The following is a 23,715-nucleotide window of genomic DNA, read 5'->3' as shown; positions in this document are numbered from 1 at the left end:
ACATAAAGGCTATTGGTGTTTTACAATGAAAAAAGTACTGATTATTTAAATGGAGTCTGGTAGGTTTGGTGATGGTGATTTCTCCCTTATAAATATAAAAACATATTCAAATGATGGCTGAGTGTTAAAAATCAAGATCTCACAAAACAAAGTCAAGATCTTGCAAAAGTGATTGTTCCAGTATGTGTTTTATTAGTTTTAATTTTTTTCCCCCTCCATGTCAAAGTAAAGATATGGCAAAAAGTGTTTGTCCCCAGTACATGCTTTTGTGTAATTTTATTTTTGTTGTTTTTTTCCCCCTTCCATGTCACCTCAGGTGCTCCATAGAAAAGTGAAAAATATGACATAAAAATGTTGATCAACTAATGATATAATGGTTTCAGCATGATTCCTGTTAGTGAGTGCATGTGGCCATGATTGGACAACAGATGGGATTCATTTATGTGTAGACTAGCCAAACAAGAAGTTACTGTTATTACTGGGTCAACAGCTCGCAGGAGAAGATGCTGAATAGGACAGTGATGGGTTTTTGTTTGTTTTCATTTGTGGTGAATCCTTGAAAGAATTTGGGACCATCACATGAGATGCCCCCAGCTGTCCGATCACAGATTCAATTAATTTACTTACAGTTTACAGTACACGCATGTAAACAAGCAAAGGCTTGAAAAAGGCAAACCATTGTTGTAACCATTTCCTCCCTATTCATAAATATACAATAATTTACTACTTCTATATAGCCCACAACTCTTTGGGTTCAGTATAGTAACGATGTAGAATTATTACCATTAAATTATTTGAGAAATGTAGAAATAATATGTGAATATCTCAAATATACGTGCATCTGCCAATATCTGCCTATGGCTAGTGTGTGCGTGGTGTGTGGGCAGCGCCCAGTGTGTGTTCAGTTCAGTGTGCGTTCAATCGAGGGTATGACCACAGTGCTGTGAAAGCCCAGTGTGTAAAAACAAGGGAGACAGTGTGTGAGCTTGACGTCACATTTTCATCACCCAGATATTAATAAGACACACGCTCACGCACAAATTCTCTACACACTTTACACGCACACAACACATGTAATGGAGCACGGGAAGAGGGCTGGGGGAGTGTGTGTGTGTGTGTGTGTGTGTGTGTGTGTGTGTGTGTGTGTGTGCGTGCGTGTGTGTCTGAAGTAAGAACATACTTGGTCAGATATGAGTCCTGTGAAGTGGGTTGAGTGTGCTCATGTGTGTATGAATGTGACATTATCACATGTAAGAAGCTACATCGGTGGATCTTAATCCAAACAATACAGTGGGGATGTTCTAAGAGGTTGGTACTGGGCCTTAAGTGCCACCACAGAGCCAAAGTCAACTGCAGTGAGCTACACGAGCGTCTGCAGTCATCGTTATATCATTGACAGCCTCTTGGAGCCAGGAAAAGTCCAAAATGACATAACACAGAGATGGTGTGAGGCCAAAACCCGACACTGACTCAGACCAGACGAACAATGCATTCCGTCCTTTTTGGAAGGTGGCCGTTTCAAATTAGTGGTGTTCTGGAAGAGAGAGGTGGTTTTCTTTTTCCAAAAACAGAGATCTTCAGACCTGTGCGGTCCTTAGATCTGGGCGCCGGGCTCTGTGATGCTGCATAATCAAACGGACAGACGGCGGGCGCGCTCTGGTGAGCAAGAATTCACCTCGTCATCTTAATAAAGGCTCATCGGTGTAACCAAGCGCAGCTAGCAGGGCTAGTGTTGCTAACCCAGTGACCCTGTGTTATCTGCCGTGAGCCGCGGCACAGAGGAAACTGGAGACCCAGGTCTGACCTCAGCCGGGCAGGAGGGGGCCGACGCTGTAATCTGTGCCCCATCTTGAGGCCTCGATCTTGGGCAAGAGGGACAGAGGTAGAAGGTGGAGAGGGAGAGAGGGGGGGGGTCTGCGGATGGGACAGCAGGCGGTCGCTTTGAAATGGAAGCCTGGGCAGGACATGAGGCGGACACAGCCAGGGTGGGGATGAACGGGGAGACAAGGAGCTATTCTTCTGCTGAGCGAGTTGCAAGGGCGGGAGGGATGCTTATCTGTGTGTGGTGTGTGTGTGTGTGTGTGTGTGTGTGGTGTGTGTGTGTGTGGTGTGTGTGTGTTGTGTGTGTGTGAGTCTAGGATTACCGAGAGGCGAGCCACATGCGCTGACAGAGGCCTTCGGTGATGCCATTTCCTGCTGGCAGGGGTCTGTGTGAGTCAGTCTGGTAGGAGCGCAGCAAAAACAGCACCTGCATACACACAAATGCACACACTCTTGAATTGATATGTACATGTGAGAACGATCATCTCTTACTATTTATACATGATCCAGGCGCAATGACTGAAATGTGGCTGTGTGGTCATACACGAAAAAGTGAAGTATGTTCACAAACAAGAGAAAATTGAACCCAAAAGGCTTAAAGCAGTCTGAGTGAGTCCTGACCGCTTTATACACGAGTCTCTCCATATTTGACAATAAATTTGAAAACATAATGTTCAGTCAAACAGCCACAGACGTGTGCATGTTAAAACTACACAGTGATCTCACCAACTGCTGGCCATTATGAATTATCATTTAACCAGTCAACAAACATGCTACCCCCGAGCCCCCCCCATACTAGACAACCGTCCTTCCAGTCACTTGATTTCTGGCCCCTGTGGTGGATATAATAGGATTCGTAAACACCAGCAGTAATTGTACAGTGTGTGATAGTGTTTTGAATTCCCAAAAAGTATGTTTCCCACTGAGGATCAAATCATTCTTTTCATTGTGGCTGATGTGACAGTGTGTGACTGAGCCAGTTTGTAGCAGGTGGACTGGTGGATGGGAATGTTCAGAGGCCTGGCTGGCTGGCTGGCTGGCTGGCTGGCTGGCTGGCTGGGGTGTGTATTCTGGGCCTTGGTAAGTATACTCTTTAAGCCGGGGCCACGGCCACAGACCAGTAGGAAGCCATTCATTACGCAGTGCAGGGAAGGAAACGTGGGTAAAAACCAGGCCGACCACGTAGCACCAAGCCTGGCCACCGAGCCCTGGCCTGCCCCTGCTCTTCTCTTGCCTTCTCCACGTCCAGGCAACACCCACTGGCTCATACAAACAGCATCCACACCCCTGGGTGCTTCTTCCTCTCGCTGTCACTCTCTAAGGGCTTTTCCACCTACAAGGAGCCAGTGCTGGAACCGATTCCCAGACCAAATGTTAAACCTTTCCAAGTGATTTCACTGTCCAAAAAAAGTGGTTTGAAAGGCTCAATCACACTTGAACTGGTCTCTGCAAATATTTGCTGATCTCCTTATTGACTACATTAAATCTCATGTGACCAATCCAAGAGTATTTCTCAGATTTCAATGTTTTGGCAGATTTCCAGGTCACGGCTCACCTTTGTGGAACCAACTGACACAATGATCTCTTGATGCATCTTGTGTTTGACAAGGGAGTAGTAAATGATTCAGGCAGGATTAACCTGTTTGTTTAATACAGCGCTACCACACTGCAATAATCTTGATTAACTGTGTTTAGTGTTGTTGGGCTGGCGACAAGTCAGGCAAGACGTGAAGGTTCTGGCATCTTCAACTTGCTGGTACACAACCAAACATGACATGTTATGTCTTATGTGTATCAAAGGTGGCCTTCAACGGTGCACTAATATTAGGCTGTAACTTTTGACATCTGACGTGGCGTTAAACTCAACATCTATCACGTTTTTGAAGTGACGTGGACGTTTGTGGCTCTACTGAACTTTATTTTAGCTTACAGGCTGTTGAAACTAACCAAGGAATGCTCTCTGTGGTTGTTAGAATGCTTTATGTTCATTGCTTTTACATCCAGTTATAAAATCGGTCGACTGATTCAGAAGCAGATGCAGATTAAAAGGTTGCAGCATCGGGGCCAGCATCGGGGCCAGCACTGGTTCCGCTGTCATTCCTTTTCCGTCTACTTTACAGCTACACCTCATCCACCGGGTTGGGAAGTCCCTGCATGGGAGGCTCAACCGGCTCAATCCAGCACGGCATGGAGAGAATCGGAATATTTATAGAAAATGCTGCCTCCCTGTTCCTCCTCCCAAAGACAGAACAGAACTACACCCCATGTGGGAGGAGATGCTGGGTCTGGATCAAGCTCAAGCGAACACGGGGCCATGAGACAGCAGCACGGAGACCTGGTGCAGGCTGAGCTTCCATGTAATTGGTAACACTTTATAATAAGGGTAATTAAATGATCATGAATTCATGCATGACTCCATGCGTGAAAAAGCATGAATTTGCATCAATTATGGTATTTCAACCATCATGATTTTTGATTTATTAATGATGTTCATGTCTTCTTCATTTGTAAGTCTGTTAAAAAAAACAGAATTTTGGTGTTGTAAAAAACACCAAATTACTTTGTCAAGTTTGGGGCCCTTCAAATTAATTGCTATCTGGTCCATCTTTAACATTAATAAATACGATATGATGAATGGTGGCATTTCCAGCAATCATCTATGTGACCACTGGAATAAAGCCAACCCTTCGGTCTATTAAGACATCAAATAACATTACAAATTCAAATCAGAATTTTGGACTTCATCAAGAAAGTTCAGGTGTACAGACTCTTCATAAATATCCGACATGGGTGAGCATTGTTCTTAGGCATTACTAATTAAAGGCCTGATGTTGTTGTGAACGAAGCAACGATAAAAAACTGCAGTATACTGTAATTTGTATAAATGTAGTTACCTCAGTGTTGTTTTGCCAACCTCCTTTGATTCTTAATACATTTCATTGTATGCCAGCATTAACCATATCCTATTTATGAATGTTAAAGATGGACCCGGTTTATTTGAAGGGACACAAACATGATGAAGTAATGACTATGTAATCATGACTACAACACTACAATGCATTATAATATATGTACACTGCAGTTTTTTTTGAAGAAGACATGAACATCATTAATAAATCACAAATCAAGGCGCCTGGTTAGCTCACTTGGTTGAGCGTGCGCCCTGTGTACAAAGGCCCAGTCCTTGTCTCAGAGGCCGCAGGTTCAGCTCCAACCTGCGGTCCTTTGCTGCATGTCATGCCACTCTCTCTCCCACTGTCCTGACTTCATCTGCCCTATCAATAAAGACAATAAATGTAAAAAAAATAAACTTTACTAAAAAAATCAATCAATCAGAAATCATGATGATTGAAAAACCTTAATTGATGCATTAACGTATTGTTCCTGCATTAAGTCATGCACAAGGTACTATAAATCCCTGTACATCACTGCTAGTTCATCAAGTACTACACAAATGAATTTATGCTATTTCATGCATGAAGTCATGATAATTCATGTACCCTTTTTATAAGGTGTTATCATTTCATTTGAAGGTTTAAGACATTTAAAAGGTGCCCTGTGGAGGTTTCTGGTAAACAAGCGGTGTGCACGTGTGTGCACCACAACAAACAAATCGGGGACCCACATGTACTAGTGGTCAACCACTTTAGCATCAGGTTCAATGACACACTTTTTTTTAAATTTTCAAATAAACATGAAAAAGAAAGCTCTATTGAATTCTATTTAGCTGTAAACCTTTGTGACCAGCTTAAAAATTGACATATTAAGACATTTGAAACTTGATTACGTAAGTGTTAGCTCAGTACTTACTGTTTGAAATAAATAAGGTAGGTTCTTTTGTATTTAAATTCTAGAGCAAAATGCCTTATTATATACATTTTATGGAGACTCAGTCTCCAATGTATTTGTCATTTATTTGAACTTTGAAGCAGCATAAGTCGCTCATATCTGGCTCCTCTATATGCTCCACTGTGTTCACTAGTTAACTGCTAACTTTGCCATCTGCTGGACAGGTTTTAAAGTTAAAGTGATAGTAAAGTTTAGACAGCTGCCTTTCCTATTAGATTGTTAGCTAATTTGATCCATAATTAAAATAAAGATAATGATTAGTGCAGCTCTAATTCCCTAATATCCTTTCTACTTTATGACCATTGCTCGGGGTTGCAACGTCAAGGAGAAAAAAAGACTTGCTGTGGCAGCGCTAAATATGAAAATATCAAAACCTATTTGTACGCCTTGTTTTCTAGTGGCGTTTAACTGCTTGTGTGTGTCTTTCCCTGTGTGAGTGTGTGTCGCAACAAGCCTTGCTCCTCTTTTGGGCCCGGTAAAAATAGTGGTGGTGGATATGAGGTCCCTTCAGACTCTGTTATCAGCCTGCCCTGCCGTCCCTCCCACTGCCGCAACCACAGACTGACCACACGCTGCACTGAGTAACTATACACACACACACACACACACACACACACACACACACACACACACACACACACACACACACACACACACACACACACACACACACACACACACACACACACACACACACACACACACACACACACACACACACACACACACACACACACACACACACACCAAGTGCAAATAATTGCACACCAATTCATGGCTCAGTCCAGTAAAACACATGTACAAAGAAACATAAATCGGCATTCACATAAAACCAGATAGAGGTTAGGCAAAGTGTGGACGCGCCCAATTAGGCAAAAAGAGATCCCAATAAAGACGGGCTAAATATAAAAAGAAATAAACACAATCTCTCACTCTATATAGCCGTATTCTTGCACAAACAAAGCTTACATATGCCCTCTAGACACCAAGTCACACTCCCTCACATATGCATACACACATGGGCGTGACAGCCAAGTAATTTAGTGGCGTGTGTACGTCTGTGTGTGCATGCAAGAACTGTGCTACTACATCTTTGTGTAAAAGTTACAGCGGTGTATCTCAACTAGCCCCGAGGGAGCCGTTCGTTATTTCCATTATGTCCTGAGACGCCTGTATGTTTGTGTACAGGCAGCTCGAGCTGTGTATATGTAGGAGTGCGTGTGGACGAGTGAGATTCGGTGGCCCGTTGCCATCACTCCTGCTCGTGTCTCCTAAAGCTGTAAAACTTGAGCTACTCCAACAACACCGCTAACACCCAGAGGTCAGCTCACGTTTGGTTTCTTCCTACTGAAAGAGCCTTTGTACTCTTTTGTTTTTTACATTCAACAACAAATAGATCTCCATAGTTCTCTTTATAGTGTTGACCACGTAGAGTCAAGTACATGGTCTGAATTAAACCATCTACTCTGAGAAGTCTCGCCACTAGAGCCCGACCAATAAAGGATTTTTAAAGCCGATCCTAATACAAATATTGAAATATATATTTTTATATATAAAAATCGGACATTCCAATGCGTATTTTATAAGAAAAAAAATCCAGAATGGTGTAACCAAACATAAATAGATTTTCCTACCATTAGTTATTTGTAGTTATTTATGAGTTCTCACTAAAATAAAATGATAAGGTTGTTTTATTGTCACAACAGAACAGAGGAACATCAAAATATATTAAAGTTCTGATAAATAAAATGACTAAAATTACAAACCTAAAATGTGAAAGCCTTGAACAAAGTCGTTTGAACAAAAACACATTAACAAAAAAAATAATCAAGTGTTGCCAACAGGGACGTTGTAGAGAGTCCTCTGGTGGACAGACTATGCAGCGCAATCACTCACATGGTAGACCATCCGTTTTATTTTACTTTTTATATATTCATTAATCAGAATCATTTATTTGTCATTATAAATGAAAATGAAAAGGAAAAATACTATATATATATTTTTTTTTTTTTTTTGGTCATTATAAATGGCAATACCGATCGGTAGATGCCTAATATATATTAGGCATTTTGGCACATATTAGGCATATACGACAACATCGGGCCACAAATATATCGGTCGGGCTCTACTTACCACAATGCAAAATCATCCGGACAAAATATGTCAAGAGTATGAAATTCTGCTAAATTATTTTACTTCCACAGTCACTGTTAAATTTTCTTTTTTAAACAGGTCTAGTTCCATAATCATATTTTTAAGATTTACACTAAGTGTAGGATTTGAACAATGGACACCTTTTCTAATATGTAATTAAATAATCATCTTTTTTTTCCTTCCTATTCTTGATATTAAGAGCTAAGGAAAAAAGTCTTTATGTGACTGCAACCGACTGCAGGCCAGCTGATGCTGCAGATGATCTGTTCCTGAAAATCTACTAAAAATACATTCTTGACCCTTAGAAATAGTAATACAACACACCAATTCTACTCTCTAGCTGTTGTGGAAGCTAGTCAGAAGACGTTGAGTTAAGATTATTATTACATTTGTTAAAGTCAGGGTCTTAAATTGGGGGTCTTTGACTCCCTAAGGACTTTGTAGAGAAATGGCAGGTCAAGAGCTTTTACTTAATTTAATGCAAAAAGGTGCCACAGTATTGTTCAAATGCAACTAAGTTTAGGCAGTGAGAAAGACTTGTATACATAGAGTGTCCCACCCTAAAGTTGTGTTACTGCCCATCCATGTCCGTAAACACAGCGGAGTGTCCGACACCACTATTAAACACCTGGAACTCCCTCTGGATTAAACACTTCTCATGTCATGAAAAGCAAGCTAGCTGTGTTTTTAGGCCCACACATTCTGTCACTGGTTCAACCCTGAGGGTTTTCTCAGAAAGCCAAGGCAGACCACTGGCCAAAGGCAGCCGTCGTAACAGCAGACCAAAAAGAAAATTATTGGAAGAGAGCAGGGAACAAGGCATTTGGGAAAACAACACGGACATCACTGCTGCCAGAGGAAAGGAGACTGCGATGCTCTTAAATCTCAAGCCTCCTTCTCCTCAGTCTCAGTCTACTTAAGCCTCTGTTTTGGAAATACACAAAGGATTAAATCTGTTGAGTTGGCCCTTCTCAAACCACCACAGGCCGCAGCGTTAATACTTCTGGCCTGTACCAGGCGTTGTGGGCCAGGGCTGTTGCTGGCGTGTGTCGAGAGCAACGTGCGTTGTCGGGCTGGGTAAGTGCCGGCCTGTCCGATGGGCTTGTTAAGCCTGATTCTGGTTGTGTCAACAGAGGTTTGGGGCACGCCGGAGCGATTGAAGTGATTCCAGTGTGCTTTAAGATGCTTTATCAAAGACAAGGGCCTTGCTCAGGCAATCTCGAGTTGTTATTATTAACCTCAGTTTCATGGAGGACATACAGTAATAAGTGTCCTCTTGCCAAATGTTGTCATAAGACTTTTCACTCTAGCAAAACACTGCAGGGTCTGTAAAGGTCTGGTCACATCCGCATTTTTCATTCCAAATGAATCTCTCTGTCAGCACATTTGTCTGTGGGGACAAAGTAAACCTACGAGGTTCCTTCACGTCGAGCCTGTTAGCAGAGTTGTACCATCCATTTACTTTTAATGAATTGTGCTCTGGTAGAGTACAAACTGCTAGCCACACAATCGAGGACTGGGCTCTTGAGTATACAATTTGAAATGATTGTCATGTAAGCTAGCAAGCTAGCTAGCTTGCAAACTGACAATTTCTGCAGAAGTCTGCTATATGACAGTTGGCAAGCTACAAGAACTACTGTGACTGGCTGGCTATCATATTAGCAATTAGCTCTCCGGCTACAGTGGTTCACCCACTATTTGTCAATTTCTGACCCACGATTCAATACATACATAATACAACTTTTTATCTACCACATGGCATTGTTTTTGTCATTGATTACATCCCACTTTGGAACACAGTTATACAACAGATACCTTATGTATTGACATTGATGGATTTTAATATTGTTTGATCCAACCCCAAAGATTTATTTGTACCTTTAAATGTTTCCAAAATTGTTTCAGTGGTTCATTACCTCGCCGGAATGAGACATTCGAATAATGGTAATGGTAACAATAATGGACTGCTTCCAACCTATAGGGGGACCAAAGAGGGAAAGTGCTTTGGTGCCTACTGTTAAGGTGCTGATTGACAAGTAGCTAATGCTAATGTAATTCTTAGTGGGTAACATAAGATTACGACATCGTTCAACACGCTCAGTTATCTTGAGTATGATTGTTTTGACCATGGTTAACAACTCAGGGCTAACCCACTAATTCATCAGTAATGTTAAATGTATAGATAGACGACTATTCTAATGGTAATTAAGCTAGCTAGCCCGTCTGTCTGCCTCAGTCTCCAGGCGCTACAAGGCTTCAGTCGGGATGAGAGCTGACAACAGTGTGTGTGAATGGTTCCTGTACTATGTAAACGCACTTTAGGTAGTTGTTAAGACTAGAAAAGCGCTATATACTTAAGTACAGCCCATTTACATTTACTGTACATAGTCTTAGGCAGGTGTGAAAGTCTTAGGCAGGAGTGATAAATGCTGTGAACAAAGAATGCTTAAAAAAATATAAATAATGATTGTTTATTTTTATCAATTTACAAAATGCAAAGTGAGTTAACAAAAGAAAAATCTAATTCCCACCAGTATTTGGTGTTACTACCCTTTGCCTTCAAACCAGCGTCAATTCTTATAGGTACACTTGCAAAAAGTCAGGCAACGATCGTAGACGCAGTGGTCGGCCAAGGAGACTTAGTGCAGCAGATGAAAAACACATCAAGCTTATTTCCCTTCAAAGTCGGAAGATGTCCAGCACGGATATCAGCTCAGACCTGGCAGAAACCAGTGGGACCAGAAACACCCATCTACTGTCAGGAGAAGTCTGGCCAGAAGGGATCTTCATGGAAGAGTTGCAGCCAAAAAGCCATACCTCTGACATAGAAACAAGGCCAAGCGACTCAACTATGCACAAAAACATAGTCGGAGTGACGGCTTTTTGGCTGCAACTCTTCCATGAAGTTCACTTTACTGTGCCAATCCCTGGTTGGACCTTTACTAGAGCCAGCAGGTGGTAACCATCATACCATCACCATAGCATATGCCTGAATACTACTTTGGTAGACCAACAGTTTTCAAATTTGCTAGCATAAAATATCGTAAATCTAAATCGTACAATAGCTTTATCCATACAACTTGAATGCCAATCCTCAATGATGTAGAATAAGTGCAACATTAAGGAGAATGGATGGAAACTTTTTCTTCTTTTCTGGTTATCAGACTGCTTCACTGCGTGTGTGTGTGTGAGAAAGTCAGCAGAGTGGTACAGCCTGCCTCAGTAGCTGGGATGGTTCCCAGCTCCCCACTTGGCCCACTAACAGTTGTTCTTCGACAATAACAGAGGAAGTCATTTCTCCTCGAGCAATAACATCTGCTACCTGTTACATACAAACACACACAGGGAAGTATATTAACATACATTAGGTCCCAAGGCTAAACCCGACGTCCTCACCATCTCGGCATTAACTCACCGCACACACAAACAGTCATACATTCAGGCACACACACTCTTTTGAAGCCTAAACATCTCAGCTTCCCATCTTACACGTGAGAGCAGAATATTTTACACACACACGCACGCGCGCACACACACAGCCGCTATCTCTTCTATCAGGGTTTCTGTGTGTGTGACGCTCCCTTCCACACGTACATTGCAGGCCTCTATCTCTGCTTTACTATGTTTAGACCACTTCACCTGCAACTACACAGCTCCCCCCCCCAACCTCCCATATCTAGACACTCCTTACATATCTGCCTTCATCATCTCGATAATGCCCCCACCTACCTACACACATGGTTACACACAGCCCCAACAGATATAAACAACCCTATCAGGACTACATTAAGTCTGAAAACCACTTGGATCCCTTGGATTCCATGTATTTACATACAGTCAGGTGGTCCGGTGAAAACGTGGGTCTTTGCATTCATTTTGAATGAAGGTAGTGCATTAAGGATGCGGGGACTCACAGATTCAACCCATCACCCCCCTGTGCTGGCGAATCCGGTAACTGGCTATCTGACATGACATTTTGAGACAGTAGGAGAGTCCGGTGCAGTTAAGAAGAAAGATCACTGCACAAGAAAGTTTTAAATCACTATGGGCCCTATTTTGCACCCGGTGTAGTGCAGCACAAAGCCAGACACCAGGGTCTATGTTATTTTAAGAGCATCCAGCACCCACGTCGTTTAAATAGCAAATGCAGCTGCGCTCATCTGTGCACCCATGGGCGTGCTGGTCTTATAGGGAGGTGTGTTCAGGTGCATTCTCGGCGTGTTGCTTTCTTGAGGCAGCGGGAAGTGATCGCGCAATTAACCAACAATAACCTGGTCTACAGTCAATAGCGCAGCATTTTATTGTTATTGTAACGCATAAGCGCATTAATAAAATGTGCTTAGTCTCGTGCACAGCGTGCACACACACACACACACACACACACACACACACACACACACACACACACACACACACACACACACACACACACGCAAAAGATTACATGTAAAAATGTCACGGTGCAATCTGCCATCATAATAGCAATGCGCAAGTACAAATGGACCTGGCTGTTAAAAGGAATGGAAGATGACAATCTGATTGGTTTATTGCAAATTACGCCCCAAAACACACCTATGACTTAATGAAGACACTAAGTACAACCCTTTTGAACCATGTGGCCGGCGCACAGACCCTTTTTTCCACCATCTAACTAGCAGAAGTGGATTTGGACACGCCCTAAACGCACCTGCACCATGTGCTTCATGTCGTGCGCTTAGATTGTTAAAATGGGGCCTTATGAGGGTAAAAAAACCAAACCTAAGCACTCATCGGAGCCGTCTTGATGAATGTTGTATTATAATTTCCTAGTATTTGTTATTTATTGTGTCTTCTATTGTATCTGTTTTATTTTACTGTGAAGTACTTTGGTAGGCCTCGGCCTTGGAAATGTGCTATATAAATAAATATGATATTGACATTGACATAAAAGGGCGCTATGCAGTTTGGGCCATTTCTCTGTTTTTTTGCTCGCAGGTATCTCTACAGACCTCCCCCTACAGCTTCAGAATAGATATTTGGCAGTTCTGATGTTTTCTTGTGTGTGACCCCTCTCTCGGTTAGTCTGCCATTTCCTCTTTCTCGTTTTCCCCGACAATGGTTTGCTAGCTTTCTGCTTCTTTTTTGCCGGCTCAGCCATGACGGTAGTGTGGAAAACTCCATCGCTACCTTGTTTGCTGGTTCCTGAACGGGGGTGTGTACGTGTGCGGTGCAGTGAAGCAATTCATTAGATCGCGGGACCTGATATCACGCCATACTTCCTGACACTGAGGCGGCCCAAAGTTGCAAGGGTGAGACAAAAAGCGAGACAAACACCATTCAACTTGAAAGAAGTCATAACCATTCCAATGACTCCAAAGCTGTTCAGTTAAGTAAATAAGTTATTAAATAACAGTTATAATAATAAGTCAGTAAATTAAGCTAAAAAAACTGCATAGTTCCCCTTTAAGTTTAACGCTGACTGTTTCCTGCAACAAGCTCCAGAACAAAGAACAGTCCCTCAGTCTCTTTTCTTTTTCTCTGTGAAATTAAACTGCCTTCAAGTGCGGTCGAAAATGTCAAGATCTATAAACACCCCAGCGGGAAACAATAATTGTGAAATATATGTATGTGTTTGTATGTGACACTCCCACCACCGCACCACCACAACCCTGTGGTGGTGCAACCCGCTTTGTTTGGCCTGAACGCACCCTTACACCGTCATGGTGAAATTCCCTGCTTTTCAGAAAAAGATGAAACAGAGAGTTTGTCCCCCACTAGAGGTTTTCCATTGTACAATAGTATCATGGTATTTCTTATATGGTGCAGCAGAAGAGCTGTATTCATTAGGTGAAGCTGCACACAGTGTATGAGCTGCGATGGGCTGGCGTGTTTCTTGAAATGGCCAAGGAAGGGCTGCAGAATAAGCTGTGCTATAACCCATACAGACATGTTTGTGTCAGTGTGGGTGCGACATACTCGACATCTTAACTCTCTCTTCTGGATGGGTAAAATCCCAAAGTGTGAATTAGTGAAGAGAAGAGCTAGAAACAGGGCTTAAAATTGGCACATGCAAAACTGCCAAATGGGCCTCCTACCTCATGTGTGCATTTACATTTATACAAGGTGCAAACTACAACGATTATTTAAAGGATGTGCCTGAATATTTAACAGCACCACTCCTGTCCTGAGAGTGGGGATGTGTGTTGTTTTTATTCTAATGGTGGGGGTTTGCTTGTACTACTACAACTACTGGTGTATACAATTTGCTGTAAAACAAAATGACATGAAAACAGGTAGCTGATGGTATAGTACACACGACGCATGACAAGACTTGGAAATGGTGAGGATGAGACACAAAGAACACAAGACAGGACAAAGAAGCTACCTCACGATAAAAGATTCACTACATGGGACTAAATTACACAGGGGCAGCACACAATGTGATCTCGCCCTTTGTATGGGAATGGGAGAGGCACAGAGAAACAGACAGTAGCAGAAGGAGAAACAGACAGGAAGAAAAGATGCCAAAGACATTTTAAAAAGGACCGGCAGGAAGCAGACAAACACAGAGACAGAGGGGAAATACATAGAGATGGAGCTGAAGACAGATCTGGGGAAGCTCCACACATGGCGACCGTGAAAGGAAAGCCAACTAAAATCCACTCTCCTCCTGAAATCTCTTCTAAGCCTTTAAGAGGCCCACCTCCCCTCCTCCTCATCCTTCATGCCATCCTTTGCCTTCATCCCACAGCAGACCTCCCTGCACTCCAGACCGCTATCAAACCATAAGTGATGTAGAAAACGGGGCAGTTTCCAGTCTTTGTGTTGACCCTTCAGCCCGGTTCTTACCGCTCCACACCCCCTGCTCCCAAACCGACCCCATCAGTGGTGTTCAATAAAAGGCTGGGGAAACTCCCTCCCCCTTTTTCTTCTGCGTGTGTTGATATTACCGGCAGACTGTTTGGTTGTGTTTGTCAGAGTGTGATGACAGAACTAAACACTGGTATTTACCCTGCGATAACCGCCTTGTCTGGACAGGCTCTGTGTGGAAACTGGGTGTGTGGGACAACAGACTCTGTGTGTGTGTGTGTGTGTGTGTGTGTGTGTGTGTGTGTGTGTGTGTGTGTGTGTGTGTGTGTGTGTGTGTGTAAGTGTGTCAAGGCTCGATGCTCCATATCTATCATCTCTGTGTGGGTGTGCACATACACATGTTTTGATAACCGCTTTGGTAATTGCATTTTTATGTTTTGTCTTTGTTGAGTGAAAACGTCTCCCGTCCAGCTGTGAAGAGGTTCGTGTTTCAACTTGAAATAAAAGGACAATAAACTCATTAATAAACCGAGGACATTCAATCCTAAGAATGATTGGAACTGCAAATACAGTACAAGGCTGCTTTGATTAGTTCAAGATGTGAGTTTATCAGAAGCAAATGATGCATAACATACGGGAGTGTATAATAACATATGAGACATGCATCTCTTCATATTTTAATAGCTACACAATTCCAAGACTGTACACCGAGTTTGTTTTCTTAAAGGACCCATGACATGGTGGTCTTTGGATGCTTTTATATAGACCTTAGTGGTCCCCTAATACTGTATCTGAAGTCTCTTTTATATAGACCTTAGTGGTCCCCTAATACTGTATCTGAAGTCTCTTTTATATAGACCTTAGTGGTCCCCTAATACTGTATCTGAAGTCTCTTTTATATAGACCTTAGTAGTCCCTAATACTGTATCTGAAGTCTCTTTTATATAGACCTTAGTAGTCCCTAATACTGTATCTGAAGTCTCTTTTATATAGACCTTAGTAGTCCCTAATACTGTATCTTAAGTCTCTTTTACATAGACCTTAGTGGTCCCTATTACTGTATCTGTTTGAAAGCCATGATGTCTCTCAAGTGGGGGGCCAAAATCTCTGGGCGGGAAAAGTGGATTTAGGGGAGACAAACTTGCCCCCTATAAGGTCATAAGGCACAAGATTCCAGATCAGCCCATCTGAGCTTTCATAGAGGATGAGCAGGGCTCGGTTTGCACCTATCACCATTTCTAGCCACTGGGGGACCATAGGCAGGATGGGGGAACACATATTAATGTTAAAAAACCTCATAGTGAAATTTTCATGCCATGGAACCTTTAAGAGGATACTTTGCCAATATTCTAACCAAATTTGTATCATAATAATGTTGGTAGTATGTAAAAATGAACCATGTTAAAATGCCATCTCACTAGTGCCAAGATCTCCCTTCTCACAGGCCAGCAGAAAAACTCTGATGAACTGTACGATCACTAAAGGGCCACTACACCAGGTACACCTGCACGTGTTCAATGCAACAGCTCTGCCATGAAGTCTACCTTTACAAAGTGTATGCCCATATTCAGTTTTTGCTGACATTGCAATGACTACATGAATTAAATGTGCATTGTTGACGTCACTGATAAAGAGGTATTTTTGTGCTTCCCATTTACACACATGAGGTGTGCAGACTATTAGAATGACCTCTGACCTCTACTCTCTAGTAGAATGCAGACCACCATCACTAACTACGACTGACAAACAGCATCCTGTTTTGCTAAATCCTGTTAGGATATCCCCGATGAAAATATTCTGTCTGACCTCAATGAAATAAAAAAGGTGGGACAAAAAATGATTAGCTACTTCACTCTTTATTTTCTGCGTCCACTAGATCAGGGGTTCCCAAAACTTTCAGCCCACAACCCCCAAAGTAACGGTGCAAGTGACTTGCGACCCCCCCACTATAAACGTATGTAAACATTGCGCGCAACCACGCACGCACTATAGGCGTATCCCAACATGAGCATATTGACAACACAAAATAACACAACAGCCATAACATTATTCTACAGTAATTTAGTCATTACTTCAATTTGAACTAAACCTCACCTAATGAGATGGATGTGCAATATGTTTGGAGCACAGCAAGTCCAGTCTTGGTTTAATGTTGGAGACCGCTACTTGGAGATCCTCCACCACATTCAGTCGCGATCTGTATTTATTTTTAAAGGTACATCAGTGCCAAGAAAGTCTTTCGCACAAGTAGGTAGTGCCAAACGGCATCAGCACATCCAAAGCCGCCCTGGATAGCTGTGGGTATTCCCTCTCAACTGAAATCCAAAACTCAGCCAGCGTCTTATTAAACGCTGTCTTCAAGGTCCGGTCGCTTGACAGTTCAACCAATGCGTCCTCCAGCTCGGATGTCGGATGATTTGCCCTCGTCTCAAATCAAAAGAGCTGTTCCCTTTTTATTTATGTGCTTGGTTTTATTTTAAATTTAGCCACTAGTTTCATCTTGTGTTAAAATCATGGCTAACATTCGCTATTTCTAATCGTTTTTATATTTTTATTTTATTTCTGGAAATCAACTTGCGACCCCCCCTCTCCGGCTCGCGACCCCCCTGTGGGTCCCGACCCCCACTTCGGGAATCACTGCACTAGAGAGCACTCGTGGTTTTAAGAGAAAGGCCTAAGCCATTCGGTGTATTCTCAACCAAATGTTGAACAGAGAGCGCCATCTAGTGGACTCAGAAAATAAAGACACTGGTTCACAAAGCTTCATTCGGCCATCACTACTTTACACATAACAGCCACCAAATTCCCAGAGAGTTTAACTAAAACCACTCTGCAACTGATCAGCATCTTTAATAGGTTTCACTATTTTAATCTGTCAATTAATTTAGCAATAAATCAATTAATCTTTTAGTCTAAATATAATTTTTTTTTTCAAATGCCCATTGCGAGTACCCGGTTGAAGGGGAAAAATTCAATTGACCATGATACAAAACAGCAAAAAGCAACAAATCCTTACATTTGAGAAGCTATGTGTGTGTGTGTGTGTGTGTGTGTGTGTGTGTGTGTGTTGTGTGTGTGTGTGTGTGTGGGGTGTGTGTGTTTCAACATACTTTAGAATCCTACAGTGACAATCAGGGTATGATTCCAGCCTTTCATCATTAAATAAACCCTTGTGGTCATTTAAAGGACTTGGGATTACAGCCCCCAACGAAATGTTATGGCATATGTTATGTATATACGAGTGTACTGGTTTACGTTGATGTGTGCGTGGGTGCAGACCTGCAGCAGAGTCCCGTGGATGTGGTTGTGTTGGATTGTGGGTCCGGGCGCTGCAGGGAGCTCCTGCAGTAACGTGGTGACGGTGGATGGGACCTGGGTGACCAGCACAAAGGGGACGAGGGCCCGAGCCGCCATTTCTCTGGTCCGATACACCGCTGAGTGGCCGCATCTGCAGAGAACACACACACACACACACACACACACACACACACACACACCCACACACACACACACACACACACACACACCACACACACACACACACACACACACACCACACACACACACACACACACACACACACACACACACACACACACACACACACACACACACAGCATTAGTTTCATGGAAAATTGCGTTATCATAATCTTTTACTGTTGTATTATGTAACGTTGCATATTTGAGATAATGGAGGAAGTTATGCAATGTTTCTAATTCACAGGCCATGTGTTGTTGTTGTAACTGTTGGGTTTCATTTATTTCACAGCTGTAACTGTTATGAAAAATAACTTTTCTGAGTGTTTAAAATGACTGTGTATTATTATTATTATTATTATTTTGTTTTCCAGCCAGGTTATGTAATGGACAAATGACAAATTTACTAATTTCATTTGGAAAGTTGGTCGCTATTTTTATGCGCACTTTATGTAACATCTCCATCTTCCTCCCTCTTGTTGTCTCTCTCTCCTATTGCAAAGGCAAAAGATCCGAACCTAAACAGCTCCCAGGCCAGCAGATGGCCGACACACTCAAACTCAAAAAAGAAATCCAAAAATCCATCTATCAAGGAAATAATCTATTCCATGTTGGCTTTGCCCACAGATATCGCTCTCCCTCTATTTCTTTCTCACATACAAACACACAGGGCAGTTTACAGTATCCACCGGTGATGGAGAATGTGGCCAGTTACCCTGAGTGCAGGCTAAAATTAACCTTGTTTACAAGCTGATAGTCTTTCCTTATCCAATGTCATAACACTACCATAGCTGACGCGAGGCAAGGACATGACCAAGACGTGAATGAGATGAGAGGAGAGGAGGGGAGGGGAGGGACAGATCTAAAGGGTCCGAAAATGAGCTATGCTGCATTCACGTGGTGTTGGAAAACTGACTTCTCAACTGGGGAAAAATGAATGTGAACCAAGTCGGAACCGCTCGGAAAGTCTGACTTGGCGAGTTGCTGTCATATTATGCAGTAAAATGGCAGACTAAAGTAAATGTCGGGTTCATGGTAAGAACGTTTTTTTTTTTTTAGTTTTGCATATCAATTTGTTTCTCACGTGTAATTTGTGATATGGTACTAGGTTGTACCTAAAGGTAGTGCTTAAATGCTCGGTGAAATTCCACAGTACTAACAATAGGTTGAAAGGCGGCAGTTCATTTTCACATTCACAACATAACACAAACACATATGGACCTAACATATTTCAAAAAAATGCAAGTTAAAATGGTTTTGTGTGCCAGGGAGCTACAAGAAAACTGGCCGTAGTTGATTAATTTGTTTCATTCTGCTCATTACACATCTAATTTGGCTGCCTATGAGAATCCCACATCAAAAAAGGCACGCGGGGGAAAACACCTAAAGAACAGATGCTGCTTCATATTGATGCCCAACATAATGCTTATGTGGCCTTTAGGCTGTTTGCAGCACGAAAGAACATTCTGTCCAGATAAGGAATATGGACTGTCTGGAAGTCTCAACTTAGAGCAACAAATGTATTCAATGAGCTCTGAATACATATATACATACTGTGCAGTCACATGGGGGCAGAGTCAAGCATACGCTTACATATAATACATGCATACAGCGTCAAGGAGGACAAGGTCTGGGATGGCGTTAAAGCTGGCTGTGGAGGCCAAACAAGCAGCTCAGCTCAGAGAAACTCGGATCCATCACTTCAACGGTATGCAGAGATAAAAAGGAAGCTTGCTTTTTGGATTTTGGTATGAGAGAAGGTGTGTTATGTCACGTTAGTAGACTCAAACTTCACAAGTTCATTTTTTTTCTTCATTTTTTGTATGCACAAAACATATTTTGTCAACAGATCCACTGCTGTCAAAGACGGGAAAAGACACAAGACTTGAAATCTATATGGACTTCAACAAAGAAAGGACAGTTTGCATAGGAGCATCAAGTCAACAAATGCTCTTCCACCTGCTGGGAGCATGCCTCACACACACACACACACACACCCCAAGACCCTGTATTAAAGACGGACAACAGTTTGCATTCCTGAGCTCCACAAGCCCCTACATGTGAATTTATGAGCGCACGCACACACACCACACCACACACACACACCACACACACACACACACACACAACACACACACACACACACACACACACACACACACACACACACACACACACACACACACACACACACACACACACACACACCACACACACACACACACACACACACACACACACACACACACAAATGACCTAAATCTATAAATACATTCTTTACTTTCCACCCCTCCCAGCCCCCATTTGGGGCCCATATGTTAACTATCTGTGCTAATTTGTCCCATTGAAACACTTTTGCAAAAGGAAATGACAGTTTGGAAGGGTATAATTTTAGAAACAGGGCCGTCCCCTGTGGGGGTCAGAGGCAGACTGCTGACTGGCATGGAGCGAGTCATCTGGGCCTCATTTTGCAGAACTGGGAGAATAATTTCCACCACAGAGACTGTAGCATGTTCGCTAAACAAGTCCCGGCAACAAAAGTCTGTCACTGAAGACGAAGGGAAGTGGTGACATAAGTGGTGACATAATTAAAACTATTTTGCTTCTTTCATTTATATGGACACGATGTAGCTGTCTAAACACAATCATTCTTTCACTTTGATTGACTTTAAAAAAAGTTTACTTTCAAAACACTATCTGTAGAATTTGAATGGATGTTTTGTTGAGTTGTCTTTGGCGCCCACAGTGTCAGTATAAAAAAAAGACTAAGGCAAGATACATTTGTATTTCTTCACCTGACAAGCATCCCACCCAAAAAGTATGAGAGCGTACACATCCAACATACTACAAAATAAGAATGTAGGGCAGTAAATTCCCTTAAGTACAGTACTTGAGTAAATGTACTTAGTAACCTTCGAGCACTGTTGTAAAAAAGTATGCACATAGTGATTTTAAGCGTGTAAAAAGCTTTACACAAACAAGTTGCCGCTTTGAGGTATTTACCTTCTTTCACAGTCATTTGACTAAAACATAAATACAACTTTAGGGCTAAAATACCTTAAAATGAATAACCAAAAAGCATCTACAAAGTAATAATACAGCACCAAATGTGACCTACTGTTAGCAGTTCTAAATGTTGGTGGGCCCAGATTGCCAGACAAGGTACTGTATCAGTTTACATTCGGAAATTTGAACGTGGAACAAAAAGTTTTACTGTCCACAGTTCATGCCAAACCAACAAGATGACAATAACATGAGCACTGAGGGAAAATACACAGCATCTATGTTGGGAAGGAAATGGCCCTTTTATCGAGTCTGACTTGGTTTATTTACTGTGCCCTTTCAAAAGAAATGAGATACGAGTCAGTGAGGACGAGAAAGTAAGGGAGTGAGGCAGGGAGGGCGAGGAGAGATTCCCGTACTGGATATCACAAGAGATAAATCACAATCAAGACTCTTTAGCATGAAGCCAGAGAGAGAATGAAGAAGAGGGAAAAGAAAGAAGCTGAAAGAGAGACATTGGAAGGGGGTTAGGACGAACTTGAAGACGTCAAGGGCTGGAATGAAGCAGCCGTAAATTATATGGAGAAAGAAATGTGTCCGTTGGTCATCATTCTTCCGGTTCTTTGTAGTCATCCTCATCAATCTCGTCATTCCTAGACTTCGTCATAAACCAGGCAGGTGTGACGCATGCAAAGGCCAGGCAGAAAAAAGGAATGTCAAAAATCGTGCAGAGTCGTTTGAGGGCAGATAGATAAAAATGGCGTGTGGTGTGATGGACGGGTAAAGGGGAAGAATTATTAGGCAGGTTGCTCCGTCCTGTCAACAGAAGAGGAGCCAAGCTACATCTGATCCCTGACGGGTGGCGGGTCAGATCATGTGACGAGAGGGAAGAAGAGGACGGGGGTGACAGCCGTCGACCTCATGCAAGCACGTCCGCACACGCCTGGGGAAGAAGAGTCGGGGGGGATGGGGGAGGCTTGGTGAAGAGAAACACGGCTGGAGCCAAAGAAGTCAGAGCCGGGCTATATTTAACATTTCCAACATGTGGGCTTCATTTGGGTGGATGTGTGTGCAGCATACCTTCTCGGACAGCCAGCGAGTCAGTACTCAAGCTATCGAGCAGTTTCCTGCACTCGCAATAGATGGGCTCTTAAAGGAGTTTCTTAAAGATTCCACTAAACGACTGATTCGCTCAAATAAAACATATCTGGTAAATCTGTCCATCGGAAACAAGGAGTAACTGATTTTGAAGAACACATGGCTTCTTTTGGAAACGTTGCACATTCACAGCTCCAAATGGTCCATGTTTAAAGGCCCCCCGTGATCCCACTTTCCTTTCCATTTGTCGCCTTCCGACCAGTCTGTCAATAAGGCAAACCGGATGAACGTATGGTGTCCCACTAAGAGTGGAGCGGTCTAGCCAAACTCTGTGATTAAGGAAAAAAACGTCCCCAGTTTTAATAAACAGCATCATGGACGACGGTTAAACATGGATATTATTAGAGCATCATTCTATTGGGAAGCTTTACAAAACACTGATGATGACTGTTTACATAGATTTTGTTTTTATGTCTTTACATTTGAGCTGGGAAAAACAGCTGTGGTTTAAGTAACAGCAAGTTTTGCCAAATTATTGTGTGATTTTAATAAACAGGACTATTTTGTTAGTTATTTTAAAGTGGCCATATTATGCATATTATTCAGGTTCATAATTTTATTTTGAAGTTATGCATTTATACGTTTCATTTTCAAAAAACACCGTATTTTTGTTGAACTGCACATTGCTGCAGATCCTCTTTTAACCCTGTGTGTTTAGGTCTTTGCTTTAGCTCCAGAGTGAGACATCTCACTTCTATACTATCTTTGTTGGGAGCTGCACATGCTCAGTAGCTCGGTAAGATCCATCAGCTAGATAACTCTTTCTCCAACTTTGGTCAGTCCAAGGCAGGATCAGCTGGGAGACTTCTTCTAGACCAGGGCCACTTGTGGAAAACCTGCAGAACAGGGACAGGAACTAGAACAGGGACAGGGAGTAGTTCTTTTCGAGATGATGGTAAACTAGTGGGTGTTGTAGCAGTGTTTTGCCATTGAGAATGATTTAGTATGCTACGGTCAGCCACCTTGTCTCGGCTAGTGACGTAGAAAGCCGTGCCGATGTTGATAGCATGGATAGTTTTTTCCCCAAGTTTGTATGCGTGTGGAAGCACCATAGACACAAAATAACACCCCAAAAAAGGGATTATTTCTTTAAGGGAGAAGGTGGTGTTAAAGGACAGCTTTAAATTTTTTCAAGTCCTTCTTAAAACCCACATGAACACATTGAAAAGGGTTTTGCTTTCTGTTATCCCCCCAACGGTTCAAACTGGCCAGTAAAAGCTCTCCAAAGAGGCTTTCACTGTAAGCGATGGGGCACATAATCCACGCTCCCTGCAAACATAACTAAAGCTAATCTGAAGCTAATATGAGCATTCAGCAAATTGATGATATCTTCTAAAGTGTCTTATGAGTTTAAAATTCCCTCTTTGTGTTTAATTAAGGGCGTGGCCACTTTGGAGTGACAGGTGGATGTCATCGCAGGAGGCGAACATGGACTGTAATCTTCATTCAGCACGTTTCAGCTCA

General features: G+C 42.4%; 1 protein-coding gene across 1 annotated transcript in view; it reads right to left on the bottom strand.

Moving 5' to 3' along the window:
* The window catches only part of thada (THADA armadillo repeat containing), a 110,838-nt gene that overhangs the window by 36,184 nt on the left and 50,939 nt on the right, over positions 1 to 23,715 (bottom strand). Inside the window, 2 exon segments of the mRNA XM_032542159.1 lie at positions 2,145 to 2,248; positions 17,893 to 18,061. Of these exon segments, the coding sequence (XP_032398050.1) occupies positions 2,145 to 2,248; positions 17,893 to 18,061 (273 nt within the window).

Source organism: Etheostoma spectabile, chromosome 17 (genome assembly GCF_008692095.1).
Source record: "Etheostoma spectabile isolate EspeVRDwgs_2016 chromosome 17, UIUC_Espe_1.0, whole genome shotgun sequence".
Lineage (NCBI taxonomy): Eukaryota > Metazoa > Chordata > Actinopteri > Perciformes > Percidae > Etheostoma > Etheostoma spectabile.
This window is presented reverse-complemented; position numbering and strand designations above follow the sequence as displayed.